This window comes from Mauremys mutica, chromosome 5 (genome assembly GCF_020497125.1).
Source record: "Mauremys mutica isolate MM-2020 ecotype Southern chromosome 5, ASM2049712v1, whole genome shotgun sequence".
NCBI lineage: Eukaryota > Metazoa > Chordata > Testudines > Geoemydidae > Mauremys > Mauremys mutica.
This window is the reverse complement of record NC_059076.1, coordinates 143,136,722-143,160,375: the sequence shown is the minus strand read 5'-3', so window position 1 is coordinate 143,160,375 and position 23,654 is coordinate 143,136,722. Positions and strand designations below refer to the sequence as shown.

The window sequence follows — 23,654 nt, the reverse complement described above, 5'->3', positions numbered from 1 at the left end:
CTTTTATCAAGAACGTTAATCCACTCCTTTGTTCAGCAGTCCCGGTTTCTCCTATCAAGAGCCACCTGCTAACATTGCTCCCTCGCTGACTGAACTCTGTATTCTTCAGCCACGCAGAAGCTTCCCCTCTGCACAGGTAGTAGACACTTTCAGTGAACACATCAGTTTTGGAAATGTATGGCTCAAGTCCTTCCAAAATTCATTTATTTCAACTCAGTTTATGGTTCTTCCAACTCCTGGCTATATTAAATATTTCAGTGTAATGACACCCCAAATTGTGGGACCTTTATCCTCTTCTTTATTCTTCATTCCCAGCTCTACTGGTAATGGTTAGTAGGGGGAGCTGGGGTGCTTATCTGCTCAGGGTGTATTACCATCACGATGAGCATTCTCCCTAAGGCCTCCTTTTAAAAAAGAGCGCAGAACCCTGAATAGCTACCCCATTGAAACGGAAGATCACTTTAGGACAGACAACTTTTGAGAACCCTGGGAGAAGAGGGGATGGTAAACAGTGAGCTTGGCTTTCTAAGTGCTTGGTTGTATAATTTAGCAGCTCTGGAATGAGCAGTACGTGATTTGGTCAACACTGGCATAGTGAGGTGGGGTTGAATGAGTGCAGTCAAGGGCACAGATTGTTGCTTGTGGCAAAATGTGTTCAGCATATGCTGTGCTGCAGCCCAGGTTTGTGAGAGCAGGCAGAGTACAAACCTTTGCTATTGACAAATGCTGCTCACATAAATCCAGTAATTTCCTCAGGCTTCAGGAAGGCGAATTTAACTGAAACATCAGCTGTTAACTGGAGATATGAAGGAGTTTGTCAGACCAAATACCTAAATGAGAAAGTGCAATTAATTTGGCCTTCCGTTTCATAAGCTTTTGTCACCAAGTTCAGCGGTGGTGCAGGATTTCTCTCACTGAATATAACTCTTTGAATTGCTTGTTTAGAGAGTTGCTTGTACCCATTCACTATGAAAGCAGGAAGCTACAAACAGGAATGAATAGGGATTTTTGGTTCTGCAATTTCTTATTGTTGTTGCTTCAATTTCCATTGCTGAGAATGCCCCTAGAGATTAGGAGGAAGCGTGCTTTAGCAGTACTGCAGCCAGCCAAAATAACATTTAGCCCCTGGGGCTCTAGTCACTCCTTTGGTTCCACTCAGTAAGTTGTGTTATGTGCCCCGGTTGGCAGAAAATCTGGGACTAGTGCAAGTCACACACAACCCCCTTTGCCGAGAGACCAGGAGCCAGTTAGTGTTGCCCAGAAAATGGGAGGGCAGTTGGAGAGGTAGTATGGATGAGAGCACCCAAGAAATGCACTGATTCAGCACATCCTCTGATCAAGCTTTGAAGATGAGTCTCCAAGAGAACCCAGGCCATGAATTAAAGCTGCCCACCCTCTGTGGAGCTCCCTGGGGAATGCAGTGGTACAAAACTTGCCTGCCCTTCCTTAAATGCCTCTGTTGGCTCAGCAACATCTCACCTGTGAGGTTTGTTACATGCTACTGAGGAGCAGCCACTCTCACATTAAAAGGACATCTGGTGATTGTATTGCTCTCCAAATGCATAACCACATTGTGCTCCCTCTCCGCACTTACCATCACTGCTGACCTCTTCCTCAGCATGTATATGCCACTCCACATCCGCTGACTCCAGCAAGTCTCCTTGTGAGATCTCTATGATCTGCAGTTTCCGCAGACTCACCAGGTCTATCTCTCTTAACCCTGTTTCCAGTTGTTTCACCATGTCTTTGCCTGGCTGACTAGTCAAAACTGTAATCTGAAACAGAAGGCACAGATCTAATGTAGTAGTTACCTCCAGCTGCCAGAGATATCACACCCAGCTGCTGTTTAGCAGAATACAGTAGCTAGGGAAGCCCCTCTAGTGGTCCATCTAGAACCCCTGCCCCCATGCAGTGCAGGGAGCCCAAAGAGGCCCATGTGATACCATGGCAGGGTGTGGTGCAGGGATCGCTATCATTAAGTGCTGATGTAACCTTGTTTTGCAAAATGGCGCTGTTGCAAGTTCTTGTGATTTGATTGCGAGTCGGTGAGAGATGATCTATTTCCTAAACATCAACTCCTGAAGTCAGGTGATTACATGAATATCTCTTTCACGTAAAAAAAAATAAAAATCCAGGCCTCATGGTTGTGGAGAAAAGCTTGAAAATGTTATGTGAGTGTACTCGGAAGACTCAAAAATAGAGAAGATATACAGAAAGAGCTCAATATGTATTACTTTAAAAGGATTTTTAAGGCAATTGGTTTTCATGGAGCCTGACTCATGATTTTGGAATGGCTGGAGTTGTCAGTACTGAAATGGTTTCTATATTAAGTTACTGTCCCTTTGTGATGGGGTATGCAAACCCCAAACTGGGCCAGACAAGGTTGAAAGGACAGTACTGGGCCCAGGGAGCCCTGCCAAGCGTACTTCAGCTGGAGACAGGGTTGAAAAGGGAGCAGCCCAGCTCAGAAGGGAGGCTGGGAAGAGGACAGACCTACCCTGAAGGCTCCTGACAAAGGGGCTGGAGAAGCCTCCCTGAGGGAACAGGACTCTATGCAGATCTGGGTTAGGGGCTGATGGTTTGGTTTCTTTTGCCTCATCTGGGACCAGAAGCTGAGGGGAGGAAGGAAGCAGTGGTAGGAAGTGATCCAGGGAGGGTAACTCAAAGGGTCCCCTCAGAGCCCAAATGCTGCTGATCCTTGTAGGGCCCTGGGTTGGAGCCTGGTGGAGTGGGTGAGCCTGCGCTTCCCTACCTTGCCTCCCATCACTGGGTGGGCACTAACCACTAGGCTGCCTAGCCCACCAAGGACCCTATGGGAGTGGGAGTTCTGTTGGAGGAGAAGATATTTGTAGGCATTTCTATTTGTGTGTGTGGAGGCTGGTAGGGGGAGTGTGCCGGGAGAGAAGCTGAGCCCTGATTAGGGGGCGGGGCTTCTCTGACTAGGGGTCCTATAAAGATAGCCAGCCAGTCAGGCAGCAGCACAGACAGCTGCAGTGGCACAGGAGCCAGCAAACAGCTGTAAACAGGGGAGTTTGAGTGGGAGTTTGCAAGGGGAGTTTGAGGGGAAGACTAAGGGAGCCAGGCTAGTTAAGGGAGTGGTCTGGTAGTGGTCTGGTAGTATTTTGGTGCTCGTTGGGGGTTTGTGTTGCTGTGGGTGGTGGTGTTTTGGTTTGGTTTGTGTTTCTTGGACTAACAGGACTTAGGTGGGAAGGCTATGACAGATGCAGAGGCAGCGGTGGTAGTGACCCAAACAGTGGAAGACACAATGAAGATGACTGGATGTGGAAGCTGCGGCATGTACATGATCCTGGAGCGGGTACCTGAAAAGAGTTTTGTCTGCAAGAAGTGCCGCCTGATAGAGCTGATGGAAGAAAAGATCTAAGGATTGGAAATGCAGGTGGAAACTCTGGTTGAGTTTAGAAGGGGGTTCAAGTGGATGATGGAGTAAAGACATGAGGAGGCTGAAGGGAAAAGCTCAGACTTGCAAATAGAAGCAGGACCAAAGAACTCTGAGGGGAGACTGCTGGGTGAGGAAAGTGGACGGTGGAAGCATCTGACTAAGAGAACCAGGCAGAGGAAAAGACGGGCCAGTGAAGGAGAAATAGAGCTCAGGGACAGGTTTGCAGAGTTGGAAAATGAAGAAGGGGCACAGCAGGTGGTTGCTGAAGGTGAGAGGGCAAGGAAGAAGAGAAGCGCTGCTAGTCCTATAGGAAGAGGGGAAGAGTCAATGGAGATAACAACACCAAATATAAGCCCCAGGAGGATACAGGATGGGTTGCGGAGGATTGCAAGGGACAATAGGAATCGAGAGGACTCGCAGCCAATGGGAGCAGGGGATAGACCAGAGAATCGCACCGTCACCAGGAAAAGGCAGGTCTACGTGATTGGGGACTCCTTATTGAGAAGAATAGACAGGCCTGTAACTAGAGTTGATCTAGAGAACAGAAGGGTGTGCTGTCTGCCTGATGCTAAGATACGGGATGTGGACCTGAGGCTGAAGAGGATCCTAACGGGAGTGGGAAAGAATCCGCTGATTGTCCTTCAGGTGGGAATGAATGATACGGCTATATTCTTGCAGGAACGTATCAAGGGAGACTATGCCAGACTGGGGAAGACGCTTAAAGAAATCGAGGCTCAGGTGATCTTCAGTGGGATTCTGCTTGTTCCTAGAGAAAGGCAATAAAGGTGTGACAAGATTATGATGATCAACAGATAGCTTAGGCAGTGGTGCTATAAGGAGGGCTTTGGGATGTGTGGCCATAGAGAAGAATTCATGGACAGAGGACTGTTCTCTTGTGATGGACTTCACCTGAGTAGGGAGGGAAATAGAATTCTAGGATGGAGGCTGGCACAATTGATTAAGAGAGCTTTAAACTAGGAATTTGGGGGAGATAGCTGGGAGATGTCCAGGTAATGTCCATGCCAGATTTTAACATTGAGAGGGAAGAAAACCAGAAAGAAAGGATACAGCAGTGGGTAGGAGAAAGCACATAAGCCGGAAGGGTAGTGTAGATACCAGTCTAATAGGTGATAGTGGTGATAGAATGTCTGTGCCTAATTGGGTAAAGAATGCGAGAGAAGCCAAACAGCAAAAATTAAGACATCTGTAAACTAATGTGAGCAGCCTAGGTAACAGAATGGAGGAACTAGAACTATTGGTGCAGGAAGTGAAACCAGATATTATAGGGATAACAGAAACATGGTGGAATAGTAGTCATGATGGAATTAAAACCAATAGTAAAAGGTTCTATAGCCATATAAATAAGAAGAAAACAAACAAAGAAGAAGTGGGACTGCTAAACACTGAGGCTGGAGTGGAGATTAAGGATAATCTAGGCATGGCCCAATATCTAAACAAATACTTTGCCTCAGTCTTTAATGAAGCTAGTGAGGAACTTAGGGATAATGGTAGGATGACAAATGGGAATGAAGATATGGAGGTAGATATTACCACATCCGAGGTAGAAGCCAAACTCGGACAGCTTAATGGGACTAAATCGAGGGCCCCAGATAATCTTCATCCAAGAATATTAAAGGAACTGGTACATGAAATTGCAAGCCCATTAGCAAGAATTTTTAATGAATCTGTAAACTCAGGGGTTGTACCGTATGACTGGAGAATTGCTAACATAGTTCCTATTTTTAAGAAAGGAAAAAAAAGTGATCTGGTTAACTATAAGCCTGTCAGTTTGACATCTGTAGTATGCAAGGTCTTGGAAAAATTTTTGAAGGAGAAAGTAGTTAAGGACATTGAGGTCAATGGTAATTGGGACAAAATACAACATGGTTTTACAAAAGGTAAATCGTGCCAAACCAACCTGATCTCCTTCTTTGAGAAGGTAACAGATTTTTTAGACAAAGGAAACGCAGTGTATCTAATTTACCTCGATTTTGGTAAGGCATTTCATTCGGTTCCACATGGGGAATTATTAGCTAAATTGGAAAAGATGGGAATCAATATGAAAACTGAAAGGTGCATAAGGAACTAGTTAAAGGGGAGAATACAACGGGTCATACTGAAAGGTGAACTGTCAGGCTAGAAGGAGGTTACTATTGGAGTTCCTCAGGGATTGGTTTTGGGACCAGTCTTATTTAATCTTTTTATTACTGACCTTGGCACAAAAAGTGGAAATGTGCTAATAAAGTTTGAGGATAACACGAAGCTGGGAGGCATTGCCAATACAGTGAGGGACCAGGCTATCCTACAGGAAGATCTGGATGACCTTGTAAACGGGAGTAATAATAATATGATAAAAATTTAATAGTGAAAAGTGCAAGGTCATGCATTTAGGGATTAATAACAAGAATTTTTGTTATAAACTGGGGACGCATCAGTTGGAAGTAACAGAGGAGGAGAAGGACCTCGGAGTATTGGTTGATCACAGGATGACTATGAGCTGCCAATGTGATATGGCTGTGAAAAAAGCTAATGCGGGTTTGGGATGCATCAGGCGAGGTATTTCCAGTAGAGATAAGGAGGTGTTAGTACTGTAATACAAGGCACGGGTAAGACCTCATCTGGAATATTGTGTGCAGTTCTGGTCTCCCATGTTTAAGAAGGATGAATTCAAACTGGAACAGGTACAGAGAAGGGCTACTAGGATGATCTGAGGAATGGAAAACCTGTCTTACGGAGACTTGAAGAGCTTGGCTTGTTTAGCTTAACCAAAAGACAGCTGTGGGGAGATATGATTGCTCTCTATAAATATATCAGAGGGATAAATACCAGGGAGGGAGAGGAATTATTTAAACTCAGTACCAATGTGGACACAAGAACAAATGGATATAAACTGGCCATCAGGAAGTTTAGACTTGAAATTAGACGAAGGTTTCAAACCATCAGAGGAGTGAAGCTCTGGAACAGCCTTCCAAGGGGAGTAGTGGGGGCAAAAGACATATCTGGCTTCAAGACTAAGCTTGATAAGTTTATGGAAGGGATGGTATAATGGGATAGCCTAATTTTGGCAATTAATTGATCTTTGACTATTAGCGGTAAATATGCCCAATGACCTGTGATGGGACACTAAATGGGGTGGGATCTGAGTTACTACAAAGAATTCTTTCCTGGGTGTCTGGCTGGTGAGTTTTGCCCACATGCTCAGGGTTTAGCTGATCACCATATTTGGGGGCGGGAAGGAATTTTCCTCCAGGGCAGATTGGCAGAGGCCCTGGGGAGTTTTCGCCTTCCTCTGCAGAGTGGGGCATGGGTCACCTCCTGGAGGATTCTGTGCACCTTGAAGTGTTTAAACCACAAGTTGAGGACTTCAGTAGCTCAGACATAGGTGAGGGGTTTGTTACAGGAGTGGGTGGGTGAGATTCTGTGGCCTGTTGTGCAGAAGGTCAGACTAGAAGATCCTAATGGTCCCTTCTGACCTTAGTCTATGAGTCTATTACACCCTTTAAGTGGAGCTGCTTCCTAGGAATGGGGAGGAATTCAGAGAGGTTCCATGGCATTTAGGGGCAGCACGTCAACTGTCAGCAAGGAGCAGTTGCCAGGAGCTCTTGGGAAAGAGCTGGGTTGATTTACCCCTCTGCCCTTTGTTCCAGCTGCTGCTTCTGCTGCCCAGAGGAGACAGATGGGTAAAGGCCAGTGCTGTGCTGCCAGAACATGAGCAAAGGATTCCTCAAATGCTTTCTGGCAGGAGGCTAGTCAGGGAGCAGCTCCCCTCTGGTGGGTGGGCCATGTCCAGTTGGTGACTGAGTCCTATGATGGGGTGTCCACCCCACACTCACTCTGAAGGGGTTAATGGCAGCCAGGTGGGCCAATTCATCTATTAGGCTGAGAGGAAAGCCCTAATTAGGGGAAGCTCACCTGTGTGAGAACAGGCAGGGCTTCTATAAAGCTACGGAGCTGATAGCAGGAAAGGGGCTGCAGGGAAGGAGTCTGCTGTCACTTCCTGGGAGAAGGGAGGTGTGTTTGGAGGCTCTAGAGAGAAGTAGCCTGTGGTTGCTCCCTGGGAGGAGGGAGTAGAGCGGCTGAAAAACCCTAGATAGGGGGTAGTGCGGGGGTAGGAAGCAGCCCAGCAGCTAGGTTGGAGACTGAACAGATCTTGGCTGCGTGCTGTAGGGTCCCTGGGCTGGAACCCAGGAACAAACCATCTCGACGTGCAGAAAGAATAGTAAATATGGCAGGCAACCAGCTTGGCTTAACAGAAATCTTCGTTGAGCTTAAACACAAAAAGGAAGTTTACAAGAAGTGGAAGCTTGGACAGATGACTAGGGAGGAGTATAAACATATTGCTTGAGCATGCAGGGGTGTAATCAGGAAGGCCAAAGCACAATTGGAGTTGCAGCTAGCAAGGGATGTGAAGGGTAACAAGGAGGATTTCTACAGGTATGTTAGCAACAAGAAAAAGGTCAGGGAAAGTGTGGGACCCTTACTGAATGGGGGAGGCAACCTAGCAACACTGGACAGCACACTATGAGGAGGAGGTGAGCAGCCCTCAGTAGTGAAAGAACAGATTAAGGACTGTTTAGAAAAGCTGGACATGCACAAGTCCATGGGTCCAGATCTAATGCATCCGAGGTTGCTGAGGAAGTTGGCTGATGTGACTGAAGAGCCATTGGCCATTATCTTTGAAAACTTATGGCAATTGGGGGAGGTCCCGGACCATTGGAAAAAGGCAAATATAGTGCCCATCTTTTAAAAAAGGGAAGGAGACTCCAGGGAACTACAGACCAGTCAGCCTCACCTCAGTCCCTGGAAAAATCATGGTGCAGGCCCTAAAGGAATCCACTTTGAAGGACTTGGAGGAGAGGAAGGTGACCAGGAACAGTCAACATGGATTCACACAGGGCAAGTCATGCCTGACCAGTCTGATTGCCTTCTATGATGAGATAACTGGCTCTGTGGATATGGGGAAAGTGGTGGACTTGATAAACCTTGACTTTAACAAAGCTTTTGATACGGTATCCCACAGTATTCTTGCCATTAAGTTAAAAAAGTATGGATTAGATGAATGGACTATAAGGTGGATAGAAAGCTGACTAGATCATTGGGCTCAACATGTAGTGATCAATGGCTTGATGTCTAGTTGGCAGCCGGTATCAAACGAAGCCCCAGGGGTTGGTTCTGGGGCCGGTTTTGTTCAATATCTTCATTAATGATCTGGATGATGGGATGGATTGCACCCTCAGCAAGTTTGTGGATGACACTAAGCTGGGGGGAGAGGTAGATATGCTGGAAGGTAGGGATAGGGTCCAGAGTGACCTAAACAAATTAGAGGATTGAGCCAAAAGAAATCTGATGAGGTTCAACAAGGACAAGTGCAGAGTCCTGCACTTAGGACGGAAAAATCCCATGCACTGCTATAGACTGGGGACCAACTGGCTAAGTGGCAGTTCTGCAGAAAAGGACCTGCTGATTACACTGGACGAGAAGCTGGATATGAGTCAACAGTGTGCCCTTGTTGCCAAGAAGGCTAAGGGCTGCATTAGGAGGAGCATTACCAGCAGATCGAGGGAAGTGATTATTCCCCTCTATTCGGCACTGGTGAGGCCACATCTAGAGTACTGTGTCCAGTTTTGCCCCCGCCCCCCACTACAGAAAGGATATGGACAAATTGGAGAGAGTCCAGCGGAGGGCAACGAAAATGATTAGGTGGCTGGGGCACATGACTTACAAGGAGAGTCTGAGGGAACTGGGCTTATTTAGTCTGCAGAAGAGAAGAGTGAGGTGGGATTTGATAGCAGCCTTCAACTACCTGAAGAGGGGTTCCAAAGAGGATGGAACCAGACTGTTCTCAGTGGTGACAGATGACAGAACAAGAAAAGACGGTTACTTACCGTTGTAACTGTTGTTCTTCGAGATGTGTTGCTCATATGCATTCCAGTTAGGTGATTCCCAAGCCTTACCTAGGCGGTGGGGTCGGAGTGAGACGTGGCAGAGTGTAAGACTGCTGAGCCAAAAGTGGCATCGTCTCTGGATTGTTGCACCAATGCGTAGTGGGAAGAAAAGATGTGAACGGAAGACCAGGTAGCCGCTCGACAGATGTCCTGGATGGGGACATGGGCCAGGAAGGCGGCAGAGGAGGCTTGTGCTCTTGTAGAATGAGTGGTGAGATGGCTAGCTGGAACCCGAGCAAGCTCGTAGCATGTCCTGATACATGACGTCACCCAGGACGAAATTCGCTGAGCAGAGACTGGTTTCCCCTTCATGCGATCTGCAACCGCTACAAATAGCTGGGGCGAACGCCAGAAGGGTTTCGTTCGCTCTATGTAAAAAGCGAGGGCCCTACGCACGTCGAGGCTATGAAGCTGTTGTTCCCAACGTGATGTGTGCGGCTTCGGGAAGAAAACCGGGAGGAAGATGTCCTGGTTTACATGGAAAGCCGACACCACCTTAGGGAGGAAGGCGGGGTGAGGCCGAAGCTGCACCTTGTCCTTATGGAAGATGGTATACGGAGGGTCAGCCGTTAGGGTACGAAGCTCAGAAACTCGTCTCGCTGAAGTAATAGCGACAAGGAAGGCCGTTTTCCAGGACAAATATAGTAGGGAACACGTGGCCAAGGGCTCAAAGGGGGCTCCCATAAGCTTGGCTAAAACCAAGTTCAAATCCCAGGTAGGTGCAGGGCGCCGTACCTGTGGGTACAATCGTTCTAGCCCCTTAAGGAAGCGGGAAACCATCTGATTAGAGAAGATGGATCGTTCCCCTATGCGGGGCCTAAAGGCAGAAATGGCCGCCAGGTGCACCTTCAAGGAGGAGACCGCGAGGCCTTGCTCCTTGAGCGACCAGAGGTAGTCCAAGATCTTGGGAATAGGCACCAGGAGAGGGTTCATATCCTTCTGATCACTCCAGTGTGCGAAACGCTTCCACTTGGCGAGGTAAGTCGACCGAGTGGAGGGTTTCCTGCTTTCCAGCAGCACCTGCTGTACTGCAGCAGAACAGTCACGCTCCGCTTGGGTCAGCCACGCAGGAGCCAAGCTGTAAGGTGGAGGGACTGCAGGTCCGGGTGGCGAAGCCTGCCGAAGTCTTGTGTTATGAGGTCCGTCCATAACAGGAGGGGAATGGGATCCCGCACTGAGAGGTCGAACAGCAGGGTGTACCAGTGCTGTCTCGGCCAAGCCGGAGCAATGAGAATGAGGTGGGCCCTGTCCCTCCGGAGCTTGAGTAGCACCCGGTGTATGAGGGGGAACGGAGGGAAGGCATACAGCAGGTGATCCGCCCACGGCAGGAGGAACGCGTCCGAAAGGGAGCCCTGGGAGCATCCCTGGTAAGAGCAGAACTGGTGGCATTTCCTGTTCTCTTTGGAGGCAAACAGGTCTATTTGGGGAAAGCCCCACCTCCGGAAAACTGTGTGGATAACATCGGGGCGAATCGACCACTCGTGGGAGAGGAATGACCTGCTGAGATGGTCCGCCAGCGTGTTCTGTACTCCCAGGAGAAACGATGCTACTAAATGTATGGAGTGGGCTATGCAGAAGTCCCACAGTCGCATCGCTTCCGTACAAAGCAGGGAGGAACGTGCCCCGCCCTGCTTGTTTATGTAGAACATCGCTGTCGTGTTGTCTGTGAAGACGGACACGCAGCGACCTTGGAGGTGGGAGCGAAAGGTTTGGCACGCCAAGCGAACCGTTTGCAGCTCCCTGATGTTGATGTGCAGGGTCAGCTCGCGGGGTGACCAGAGGCCCTGGGTGTGTAGGCTGCCGAGGTGCGCACCCCACCCCATGGCCGAGGCGTCCATAGTCAGAGTGACGGAGGGGTGAGGGGGGCGGAACGGGACCCCGGCACACACCACCTCTGGGTCCAACCATCAGTTGAGCGATTCGAGGGCCGACCTCGGGATCATGACCACCGTGTCTATAGAGTCCCTGTGCGGGCGGTAAACCGACGCTAACCAAGCTTGAAAGGTGCGAAAGCAGAGATTCGCATATAGGGTCACGAAAGTGCACGCCGCCATGTGGCCTAGGAGGCTGAGGCAGGTGCGCACCGTTGTCGTCGGGAAGGACTGTAGGCTTCGGATGATGGAAGCCATGGACTGATGTCGAGGCAGAGGGAGGCAGGCCGTGGCCAGATTGGAGTCCAGGACTGCGCCGATGAACTCTATCCTCTGCATTGGAGTCAAGGTAGACTTCTCGGTGTTGATCATAAGGCCTAGCTTTTGAAACAGCCCTATGATCACGGACATTTGTTGTGTTACGAGTTGCTGGGACGTTCTGCGGACCAGCCAGTCGTCGAGATATGGGTAGACATGTATCCGACGACGGCGGAGGGCCGCGGCGACCACCGCCATGCACTTGGTGAAGACCCTCAGTGCCGTGGAGAGGCCAAAGGGGAGCACCGTGAACTGGTAGTGCTGGTGGTTGACGACAAAGCAAAGGTAGCGTCGATGAGGAGGGTAAATGGTGATATGGAAATGCGCGTCCTTCATATCGAGGGCGGCAAACCAGTCTCCCGGATCCAGGGAGGGAATAATGGTCCCCAGGGTCACCATGCGGAACTTGAGCTTGACCAGAAATCTGTTGAGCTCTCGGAGGTCTAGGATTGGATGCAGACCTCCCTTCGCCTTGGGGATCAGGAAGTAGCGGGAGTAGAAACCCCTGCCCCTCATGCCTTCTGGCACTTCCTCTATGGCACCCAAACTCAAGAGTCTCGACCTCTTGCAAGAGGACTTGCTCGTGAGAGGGGTCCCTGAAGAGGGACAGGTAGGGAGGGTGGGAGGGAGGGGGCGAAGCAAACTGGAGGCGGTAACCAGATTGCACCGTGCGAAGTACCCAGCTGTCTGATGTTATCTGGGACCAAGCCGGTAGGAATTGGGAGAGACGGTTGGAAAACAACGGGGAAGGATCCGGTAATGAAACTGGTGGGCCGTCCTCGGGCGTCCCATCAAAAGTTCTGTTTAGGCCCTGAAGCAGACTTCGAGGGTGGTTGGGACTGGTTCCCCTGATTGCCTGACTGTCTGCGCCGGTTCACTCTGCCCCGGCGCCTATTATCCGGCCGCAGCCTGGGCTGGTTGTATGGGCGGTATGGTTGTGGCCGGAAGGACCTCCTCTGGGTAACCGGGGTTTGCATGCCCAGGGAGCGGATCATGACGCGACCATCCTTAAGGGTCTGCAGCCTTGAGTCGGTCTTCTCGGAGAAGAGACCCTGGTCGTCAAAGGGCAAGTCCTGAATTGTTTGTTGGACTTCCGGCGGCAGCGTTGAGGCCTGAAGCCAAGAAATGCGCCTCATGCTTACCCCAGAGGCCAGGGTCCTGGCTCCCGAATCTGCTGAGTCCAGAGAGGCTTGGAGGGCTGACCGGGATGCTTTCTTACCCTCTTCCACCAGAGCCGTGAACTCAGGACGGGACCCCTGTGGCACAAGCTCGGAGAATTTTGACAGAGACACCAAGGTGTTAAAGGTGTATCTGCTCAGGAGAGCCAGTTGGTTGGCAACTCGTAACTGAAGGCCACCGGCAGAGTAGACCTTGCAGCCCAAAAGGTCCATGCACCGCGCCTCCTTAGACTTAGGCGCCGGCGCTTGTTGGCCATGGTGTTCACGGTCGTTAACCGATTGGACCACCAATGAGCATGGAGCAGGGTGAGTATAGAGGTACTCATAGCCCTTGGACGGGACCATGTACTTCCTTTCCACTCCTCGGGCGGTCGGAGGGATGGAAGCCAGAGACTGCCAAATGGTATCCGCATTCCGCTGGATAGTTCGGATAAACGGCAGGGCCACTCGAAGAGGCGCATCCGCCGAGATTATATTGACGACTGGGTCGTCATCCTCCGGCACCTCCTCAATTGGCAGGTTTATGTTCTGGGCCACCCACCGCAAAAGACGGTTACTCACCGTAGTAACTGGTGTTGTTCAAGATGTGTTGCTCCTATCCATTCCAGTCAGGTGTGCGCGCCGCGCGTGCACGGCTCTTCAGAACATTTTTACCCTAGCAACTCCGGCGGGCCGGCTGGGCGCCCCCTGGAGTGGCGCCGCTATGGCGCTGGATATATACCCCAGCCGGCCCATCCGCTCCTCAGTTCCTTCTTGCTGGCTTCTCCGACAGTGGGGAAGGAGGGCGGGTCTGGAATGGATAGGAGCAACACATCTCGAAGAACAACAGTTACTACGGTGAGTAACCGTCTTTTCTTCTTCGAGTGATTGCTCCTATGCATTCCAGTCAGGTGATTCCCAAGCCTTACCTAGGCGGTAGGGTCGGAGTGAGACGTGGCAGAGTGTAAGACTGCGGAGCCGAAGGCTGCATCGTCTCTGGATTGCTGCACCAACGCGTAGTGGGAAGCGAAGGTGTGGACAGAAGACCAGGTGGCCGCTCTACAAATGTCCTGGATGGGGACATGGGCAAGGAAGGCGGCCGACGAGGCATGCGCTCTCGTCGAGTGAGCGGTCAGGCGACATGATGGCACGCGAACAAACTCGTAGCATGTCCGAATACATGCCGTCACCCAGGAGGAAATCCGCTGCGAGGAGACCGGCTCGCCTTTCATGCGATCGGCGACCGCTACAAACAGCTGGGTCGAACGCCGGAAGGGCTTTGTCCGCTCGATATAAAAAGCGAGGGCCCTGCGGACGTCCAGGGTGTGAAGCTGTTGCTCATGAGGTGAGGCGTGCGGCTTCGGGAAGAAGACCGGAAGGAAGATCTCCTGATTAAGGTGAAAGGCCGATACCACCTTAGGGAGCAAGGCCGGGTGTGGTCGAAGCTGCACCTTGTCTCCATGGAAGACGGTGTATGGTGGACTAACCGTTAGGGCACGGAGCTCGGAGACTCGTCTTGCTGATGTAATTGCGACGAGGAAGGCTGTCTTCCAGGAGAGGTAGAGCAGAGAGCACGTGGCCAGAGGCTCGAAGGGCAGTCCCATAAGCTTGGCCAGAACGAGGTTTAAATCCCAGGTCGGGGCAGGACGCCGCACCGGCGGGTACAAGCGGTCCAGGCCTTTAAGGAAGCGGGAAACCATCTGGTTGGAGAAGATGGAACGACCTCCCATGGATGGACGAAAGGCGGACACGGCTGCCAGGTGCACCTTCAAGGAGGAGACCACAAGACCTTGCTCCTTAAGGTACCAGAGGTAGTCCAGGATGGTAGGGATAGGGACTACGAAGGGATTGAGGCCTCGTTGATCACACCAGAGCGCGAAACGCTTCCATTTCGCAAGGTAGGTGGAGCGAGTGGAAGGCTTTCTGCTCTCTAGCAGGACTTGCTGCACTGCCGCCGAACAGTCCCTCTCTGCGTGGGTCAGCCACGCAGGTACCAAGCTGTAAGATGGAGGGACTGTAGGTTCGGGTGACAGAACCTGCCGAAGTCCTGCGTGATGAGGTCCGGCCATAACGGGAGGGGCATGGGATCCCGAACGGAGAGCTCGAGCAGCAGGGTGTACCAGTGCTGCCTCGGCCAGGCCGGAGCGACGAGTATGACATGGGCCCTGTCCCTCCGAAGCTTCAGTAGCACTCGGTGTACGAGCGGGAACGGAGGGAAGGCATAGAGGAGGTGATCCGTCCTAGGGCTGTGGAGGTAAAAGAGCACTCCACTGTTCCAACTGGCCGTCACGGGCGGTAAGAAGGAACTGAGGAGCGGACGGGCCGGCTGGGGTATATATCCAGCGCCATAGCGGCGCCACTCCAGGGGGCGCCCAGCCGGCCCGCCGGAGTTGCTAGGGTAAAAATGTTCCGAAGAGCCGTGCACGCGCGGTGCGCACACCTGACTGGAATGCATAGGAGCAATCACTCAAAGAAGAACAAGTCCTGATGGGCCCGAAGGTCAATCGGAGGAGGTCCCGAGGTGGACGCCCCTGCCACCGCCTCATCCGGGGAGGAAGAGGATGACAGGCTCAGTGTCCTGCGGAGGCTCAGCTAGCTGCTGTGGGGCCTCTTCGACAGGAGGATGCTCAGCATCAACGGACGTCAGCGGCCCCTCTTCCATGGCTGTGGGAGGAGGTCTGCTGACCGTGGCCTCAGGTGCTCAGTGGTCGGAGGGCCTGGAGTGCTGAGTGGCAAAGGGGGCTCCTTGCGCCTCATGGTACGCCCACGGAGTCCAGAAGGCCCATTGAGGAGGACCTTGGTCTTGGCCTTGAGGCTCGGTGTGCTGGTCAGCTGCACTATCGGCCTGGGAGGAGACGGATGGCTGTCTCGAAGGCCAAGGCGGTGCCGAGAGACTATGCAACTGCGCCGCCGACACCGCCGTTCTGTCCCTGGACGGTGCTGGGGATCGGTGCCGCTCTTCACGGTGCCGGGAATGAGACCGGGACCATCTACCGTGCCGGTGCCGGGAGGTCGACCGGGATCTCGAGTCCCGACGGTGGGAACGGCTGCGAGAGGACCGGTACCGGGAGCGGTACCAAGAGCCGGATCGGTGCCGATAGCGCCTGTCTGGAGACCGGGACCGGGATCGTCTCCACGAGTACGACCGGTACTGCGATGGAGAGCGGTACCGGGACTGCGAGCGGTGTCGAGATCTGGAGCGGCGTGAATGGGAACGCCTCCGGGACCAGGACCTGGAATAATGTCTGTCCTGCTGGTCAAGGGAAGGAGGCCTCATTATAGCCGGCTTGCCTGCTGATTTAACAACCCGCACTGGCGGTGCCGGGGGTTGAGAATGCGTTGGCTCTGTCAAGGCTATAAGCTCTCTCGCCGTCGAAAAATGGCGTCTCAGGCGTCGACGGGAGAGCGAGCTCAACCGTGGTGTGCACCGGGGAGCAAGGTGGTACCGGACTCGATGGCCCTTGTGGTGCCGGAGTCAACGGCACAGCGCTCGGTTGTTGCGCTGTCGGTGCCAGCGCCGGAGCTGCCGGTGCCGGAACCGGGGGTCGGGTGACAGGTCCAGGTGCAGAGACCTTCTTGGAGGAGGTCGGTGCCGCCTTGCGTTTTCCTGACGGAGAGAGGGAACGGTGCCGGGGGGCCGGTGCCGGCTGCTGCTTCCGCTGGACCTCAGTACCGGAACGTACGGGAACTGCTGGCGCGCTCCGCACCGAAGCTGACTGCGGGGCGGCCGGAGCCGGCGCCGCAGGGCTAAGTGCCGACTCCATTAGGAGCTGCTTCAAACGAAAGTCCCGCTCCTTTTTTGTCCTTGGCTTGAAGGACTTGCAAATGCGGCACTTATCGGGAAGGTGAGACTCTCCTAAGCACCGCAGACACGAATCGTGAGGGTCTCCAATCGGCATCGGGTTTTGGCAGGCCGAGCATGGCTTAAATCCCGGTGCCTTGGGCATGGGCCCGCACCGGGTTGGGGGAAAGAGAAGGGGCTAGCCCCCCCCAATTTCCCTGAGTAACTATATGCTAACTACACAAACTAGTAAACTAAATCTAACTATATTTAACGAACTATATACAACAACTATGTAGAGAAACAAGTGAGAAGCTAGGGCTATGGAGGTTAGCAGTGCCGCACTCCACTGTTCCAACGACCGTCACGGGCGGTAAGAAGGAACTGAGGAGTGGATGGGTCGGCAGGGGTATATATCTAGCGCTATAGCGGCGCCACTCCAGGGGGCGCCCAGCCGACCCACCGAGTGTTGCTAGGGTAAAAATCTTCTGACGAGCGTGCACGCGGCGCGCGCACACCTAACTGGAATGCATATGAGCAATCACTCGAAGAAGAAGCAATGGTCTCAAGTTGCAGTGGGGGAGGTCTAGGTTGGATATTAGGAAACACTATTTCACTAGGAGGGTGGCGAAGCACTGGAATGGGTTACCTAGGGAGGTGGTGGAATCTCCTTCCTTAGAGGTTTTTAAGGCCTGGCTTGATAAATCCATGGTTGGGATGATTTAGTTGAGGTTGGTCCTGCTTTGAGCAGGGGGTTGGACTTGATGGCCTCCTGAGGTCCCTTCCAACCCTAACCTTTTATGATTCTGTGAACCCGCAGTAGAGGGTGGGCCTGGGTTCCCCAACCAGTCACTGAAGGAGTGGTACCTGAGGCAGTGAATGGGAAGACTGCTGAAGGAAACACTTTGATATACCCTGGAAGGAGGAATGCTGAGTGACCTGGCCAGAAGGCTGAGTCATGAAGAAGATGCTGCAGGTCCTGGGATGAGAGAGGAGATGCAGACCTGGGAGAGAGAAGGTGTAATGGCATGTGACCATGGGAAGGGGTGTTGGCCTCAAGAGCTAATCCCTATAGTGAGCAGGAGGAGGCGCCAGCCAAGCGGTGAGTGGTGCACCCCATCACAAGTCCCCTTTGGTTCTCAGTGGGCAGTCCTCCGCTAGCAAATAGCGATTCTCTCCTGCCTCCTTCTCCCTCCCCCACGTACCCCCAAAGGATTATGGACATATCTGGATGGACTTTTATGAGGATTCAAAGTCCATCCCTCTGGCCCCAGTCTTATCTCACTATTTGAGATCCATACACCAACCCATGGAGATGCTGGAGCTGTTCCAGTAAATGGTAGAAAATTTTGTTGCCATTGGCAAAACTACCTGTTTTTCACTAGCCTTGTTCTTGGAAACAGATTAATTGTTTTTGCTCTAATGGTTGAAAAATAATAATAATAAAAAAACAATCTGAGCTAGAGCTGAAACCTAGTCTATTTTAGCCTAAACAGTTAGTTTGCCAAACTGAGACAAAATTAAAAGTTAGGTTACAATGGAAGGTTTATATGCAACTGTAACCCACATACCTCCTGAGTGTGATGTTCTATCCCCTCTAGCGGCACTGAGACCACTTAGAGATGAATGAATCTGCTCTACAGGCTTAGCTAAGAGGCAGCTGGCTTTTAGCACATGCAGTAGAGCAGTGGCTCTCAAACTTTTTTACTGGTGACCCCTTTCACATAGCAAGCCTCTGAGTACGACCCCCCTTATAAATTAAAACTACTTTTTAATATATTTAACACCATTATAAATGCTGGAGGCAAAGCTGGAGGCTGACAGCTCACAACACCCCATGTAATAACCTTGCAACCCCCTGAAGGGTCCTGACCCCCAGTTTGAGAACCCCTGCAGTAGAGGCTCCTGCATTTAGCTCTCAAGGTCCCAGGTTCAATCCCACCCCCTAACAACAAGGGTTTGTCAGCATTACACAATCTTAATATAGGCGTCGCTGCTATTGACCTCTAAAAATACAAGCTTAACTTTTCAAGTGAATAGTGATTTTTGGGTGTTAACTTGAGATACCTTAAAAATAGAGGGCTCTATAATCTAGTAGACAAAGGCAGAACAAGATCAAATCCCTGGAAGCTGAAGCTAGGAAAATTCAGAGTAGAAATAAAGTTAAATTGAACAGTGAGGGGAATTATCTATTAGAACAATTTGTGTTGGGGTCTGGTGGATTCCTCGTCACGAGGTGTTTAAACCAACCCCGGATATCTTTCTAAATGTCGTTTGAAGCAGGAATCACTTGGTGAAATCAAGTCCATGGTCTGTTATGCAGGAAGTCAGACAAGAGATCCTTTCTGGTTTTATAATCTCTGAATTTATGAAAAAGAACCTGATTTTCAGAAGTACTGAGCACCTGCCCTCTGAAAATTAGGTCTTTTTCAGATGTCTCAAGTTGGGCATTCAAAAACTGAGACACAGTCAATAATTACTTTTGAAAACTTAGGCCACAGTCCTTTTACAGTCTTATACACATGGATAGCCTTTTGTACTATGGTCTATTCCAGAAAAACAGAAACCAGAAATCCTCTGTGAAAATTGCACAGTAATGTATGCTTGCACAACACATTATGGACTAATTTTAACAAACCAGAGGAACAGGAAAAATCTAGTGGAATATATGCCACCTACATCTGTAGATCATTTAATATTGTAGTTAACTGTCCCATTCCCTCAGCTGCAGCAATGGAAGATTGTGCTGTGCATGTATTTGCAGTTAAATTAATTAGAGAAGGTAATTGTATCATCCCCTGAATTACACCTACTCTCTATTGCCCTCCAACTCTGAAATAAACACCTCAAATCAGAATCACCCCAATGGTCAGAAATTAAAACCCATCACTTATTCCCCTCCTCCCCACCAAATCCCGTTACCATCTCACCACCAAATGGGGGTGGGTGGGTGGGAAAGTAGGAGGGGGAAGAAAGCAAAATTATGTAAGAATGAAAAACAACCTACACATCTGCATCTAAGGATAGAAAAAAATGTATATTATATGGCATTATTAGAGAAATAATATTTACAATGCCATTATATAAATTAATGGGATAGCCTCTGCTTGGATCATGTGTTCAGTTCTGGTGACTGCATCTCAAAAAGAATATAACAGAAATAGAAGGGATTCAGAGATGGGAGATTATGTTTAGATGCTTCAACAATCTTCCATATAGTGAGAGAGTGAAAAGACTGGGTCAGTTTACGTTAGAGAGGCAATGAATAAGAGGGGACAGAAAAGATGCAAAATGGTAGATGATCTGAGTTTGGGTGCATGGGACACGGATTCCTACAGAAGTCTCAAGCTGCTGCTGAGAGAATTAAATGCTGACTATAAAGTTTCTCTGTTTTCCAAATACTGATCCTATTTGCTTTTTGTACTGAAAATTGATTTAAAGATTGTGCTAAGATAATGATCTTTTTGTAGGCTTTTCCTGTTCTTTGCTACTGTGCCAACTAATCCCACAATAAAATGCTTTTCCATTTGAATTGATGTTTTAATGAACTGTGAACATACTTTAAGCCACAACTAGGATCTTTGCACAAATGTCCCATTGACATTAGTGGAAATTCCATCCAGGGAATATAGGCAGAACATGATCCTAGAATGTAAGTGTAGGCCGGCAGGGAAGTCATATAAAAAAGTATCTTGTATGCAGTGAGTTTCACTATGTTCTCATAAGAAATAAAATCAACTTTAAATAATATCCAGTCTTGGAGATTAACAGTGTACAAAATGGGAAGTTAAAATAATCAGCTAATGCTTGTCATCAAGTTGTCTTCCCTCTTACAGCTAGGGCCATATTCCATGAGTGACTTGAATCTGTATGTGACATGAGATCTTGGGCATCCTGCAGAGCAAGCTATGGGGTTCCTCTTTTTTGGAATTGTTTTATGCTACTTACTTCCTCTCATGATGCTTAGCTACCACATACTCCAATATGTCTGTTAGTCTATAAGGTTCCACAGGACTCTTTGCTGCTTTTTACAGATCTAGACTAACACGGCTACCCCTCTGATACTTAGCTACCACAGTGACTGACACCTGAAATATACGGATGGACTGCACTTGATGGTTATTACTATCTCCCCAGAACTCTCCTTACCTCAACAGAACTGTTCACTGAGCCTCCTGCTAGCATATGTCTGGTGTACTGTTTAAACTGCTGGAGCCCATCCTGCACAGCCTGCATCACTCTGTCTCCCTTTTGTTGGAAAGAGCCTTCTCTTGGTAAGGAGCGAAGTTCTGAAATGCAGGTCTGAAGCCGAGGAAAGCTCCCTTTTACTTGCTGCAAAACAGTATTCAATTAAATTAAAGAGAGGACATTTACAATCCAATAACAATTATTTTTCACACGTTGCAGTTTGGTTGTAGAACACATTGCCCCAAGATTACAGGGTTCAAAAAGGATTGGACAGTGATATGGATCACAAGACTATCCAAAGTTGTTATTGTAAAGATTTTTAAAAGAACAAGAGTTTTGGGAGGACTATAAACCCTCTTGCTTCAGGACATGAGTCAATTAGGGGCTGGGAGGAAGTTTTTTGTCTGTTTTTTCCCCTGTGGGCAGGTTATTCCATGCCTAACTGACCACTGTGGAATTTCCTGAACCTTCCTTGGAGCAGCTGGTAGTGGCTACTGCAGTAAACAGGATAGTGGACTAGATAGACCACTTGTCTAAATCAGTCTGTCGATCCATATAGCTCCAGAGGCACAAATCACTAGTGCAGCTGCATCCCACTACAACTGCTTGTGTTTTGGCTCACGTACAGGTGATATGTAAGGATACGATACTTAGTTACCAAGATTATAGGCATTTTATACGTTGTGTGTATCCATTCAGGGTGGTGAGTAAACCATGGGTTCGAGGAGCTAGCTCCCAGCCCAGCCCACCCCTAACACCCTCTTCTCCCCTGAAGCCTACAGCCCCCTACCCCCACAGCCCCAGGTCGCCCAAGTGTCCCCAGCCCCAGAGCACCTGGCGCATGGCTTCCTGGAAGAGGAGCAGCCTGCCTGGGTTGGGGCCAACTAGCTGCAGGAGGCAGCCTTGGGGAAGGACCACGCAAGGCTCTTTGGGGAGGCACAGCCTTCCCCAGCCTATTATACGTGCCACCCATGTTCAAGGGTATCTAACACATGTACCGAATCATGACCTTTTCCTAATGTAGACAGAGGTTAACAACTTTTGTCTAGATATAGCTGGTTGAGGTCAATCCTAGTAGGGAGTCCTAGAGTTTGTGGAATGTCTAGATCAGCATTTACAAATATGTCAATTAAACTACAATAGGAACAAAGTCTCTACCATAGACATACCCAGTAAGTGAATTGTAGTAATATCTGGCCCATAGTATGTCTAAATTGCTGCTAAATGTACATTAAACTCCTAGACTCACTTTTGAATTTGGCCTTCAGTCTCCATTAGCCCATGGAACCAAATAGCAATCTGTTTTGGAAGCCACTGTGGAGTCAGGGACAATCATAGAATCATAGGACTGGAAGGGACCTCAAGAGATCATCTAGTCCAGTCCCCTGCACTCATGGCAGGACTGAGTAGTATCTAGAACAATAATAAAGTGCTTCTCCAGCTTTCTGAAGCTAAAGACCATTAACATTAAATGTAGAGCTAGATTCTGATGCTATTCAAGCACTTTGAGGAGAGGAAAGTGATCAGGAACAGTCAGCATGGATTCACCAAGGGCAAGTCATGCCTGACTAACCTAATTGCCTTCTATGAGGAGATAACTGGCTCTGTGGATCAGGGGAAAGCTGTGGACATGTTATTCCTTGACTTTAGAAAAGCTTTTGATAGGTTTTTACTATAGACACATTTTAGAGGGCGATCCAGGAATTTGGAGAGTCCCAGTAAGCCTCTGCAGGCCCTAGTTTGAGAAACTCTGTTAGAAATTATTTTTTTTAACCTCTGTTTTGTTAAAAACCAGATCAAAGCTTTATGCGCTCACTCCAAAGACCTTCTCTTGTAAAGTAAATTATGTTAAACTGCAATTAATGTGCTAGGGGCTTTAATCTGTAACGTTGTGCAGCTTTGAGTTAGTGGGCCCAGACTAGTGAATACCTAGAATGAACACTGGATTAGTTCCTAATCCCAAAGCTCCAAATCAAACAAAATAGCATTGTATTTGTCCCCAATCTTCTGTTGTTCTTATTGGGAGACTTGAGTCTTTGACCTGCTTGGCATAATCATTTTCTAATTGGATTAAAGACATTTATGAATGCACAATTCCACATTTAGGTCCACAATACCATGTTTAAAGGGTACCCTATCCCAACACAATACTTGTTTCCTAAATAAAGGAAGCAGCACTAATGGAAAGCATTAGTGTATTCCCCTAACTGTAGCGGAGGAAAGCTAAATGAGGCAGAGGCAGTAAAAAGAACCTGGAAGCGAACTCTCTGCAAGTTAGATGGGAAGTTAGAATGGTCATACTGGTTCAGACCAATGGTCCCTCTAGCCCACTATCTTGTCTCTGACAGTGGCCGATGCCAGATGCTTCAGAGGGAATGAACAGAACAGGGTAGTTTTGAGTGATCCATCCCCTGTTGTCCAGTCCCAGCTTCTGGCAGTTGGTGATTTAAAGATACAAGGTTGTGTCCCTATCCATCCTGGCTAATAGCCATTAATGGACCTAAACTCCATGAACTTATCTAATTATTTTTGACCCAGTTATACTTTTGGCATTCACAACATCCTCTGGTAATGAGGTCCACAGAGTGTGCATTGTGTGGAAAACGTAGTTCTGTTTGTGTTAAACTGGCTGCCTATTAATTTCATAGGATGACCCCTAGTTCTTGTGATATGTAAGCAGTAAATAACACTTACTTTCTCTATCATATTCCCTCCCCATCCCCAGTTATCTTTTTTCTAAAATGAACTGTCTTTTTAATCTCTCCTTACATGGAATGCCTCCATACCTCTAATCACTTTTTTTGCCCTTCTCTGCACCTTTTTCGGGGGGAGGGATAGCTCAGTGGTTTGAGCATTGGCCTGCTAAACCCAGGGTTGTGAGCTCAATCCTTGAGGAGGCCACTTAGGGATCTGGGGCAAAAATTGGTCCTGCTAGTGAAGGCAGGGGGCTGGACTCAATGACCTTTCAAGGTCCCTTCCAGTTCTAGGAGATTG

General features: G+C 49.4%; 1 protein-coding gene across 2 annotated transcripts in view; it reads right to left on the bottom strand.

Moving 5' to 3' along the window:
* LOC123371335 (meiosis 1 associated protein) overlaps nt 1-23,654 on the bottom strand; it is a 92,492-nt gene that overhangs the window by 35,880 nt on the left and 32,958 nt on the right. For both annotated transcript variants that reach the window (XM_045018812.1, XM_045018813.1), the window contains exons 3-4: nt 20,622-20,804; nt 1,595-1,775 (exon numbers count right to left, since the gene is read on the bottom strand). In XM_045018812.1, the coding sequence (XP_044874747.1) occupies nt 1,595-1,775; nt 20,622-20,804 (364 nt within the window). The remainder of the gene's footprint in view (nt 1-1,594; nt 1,776-20,621; nt 20,805-23,654) is intronic.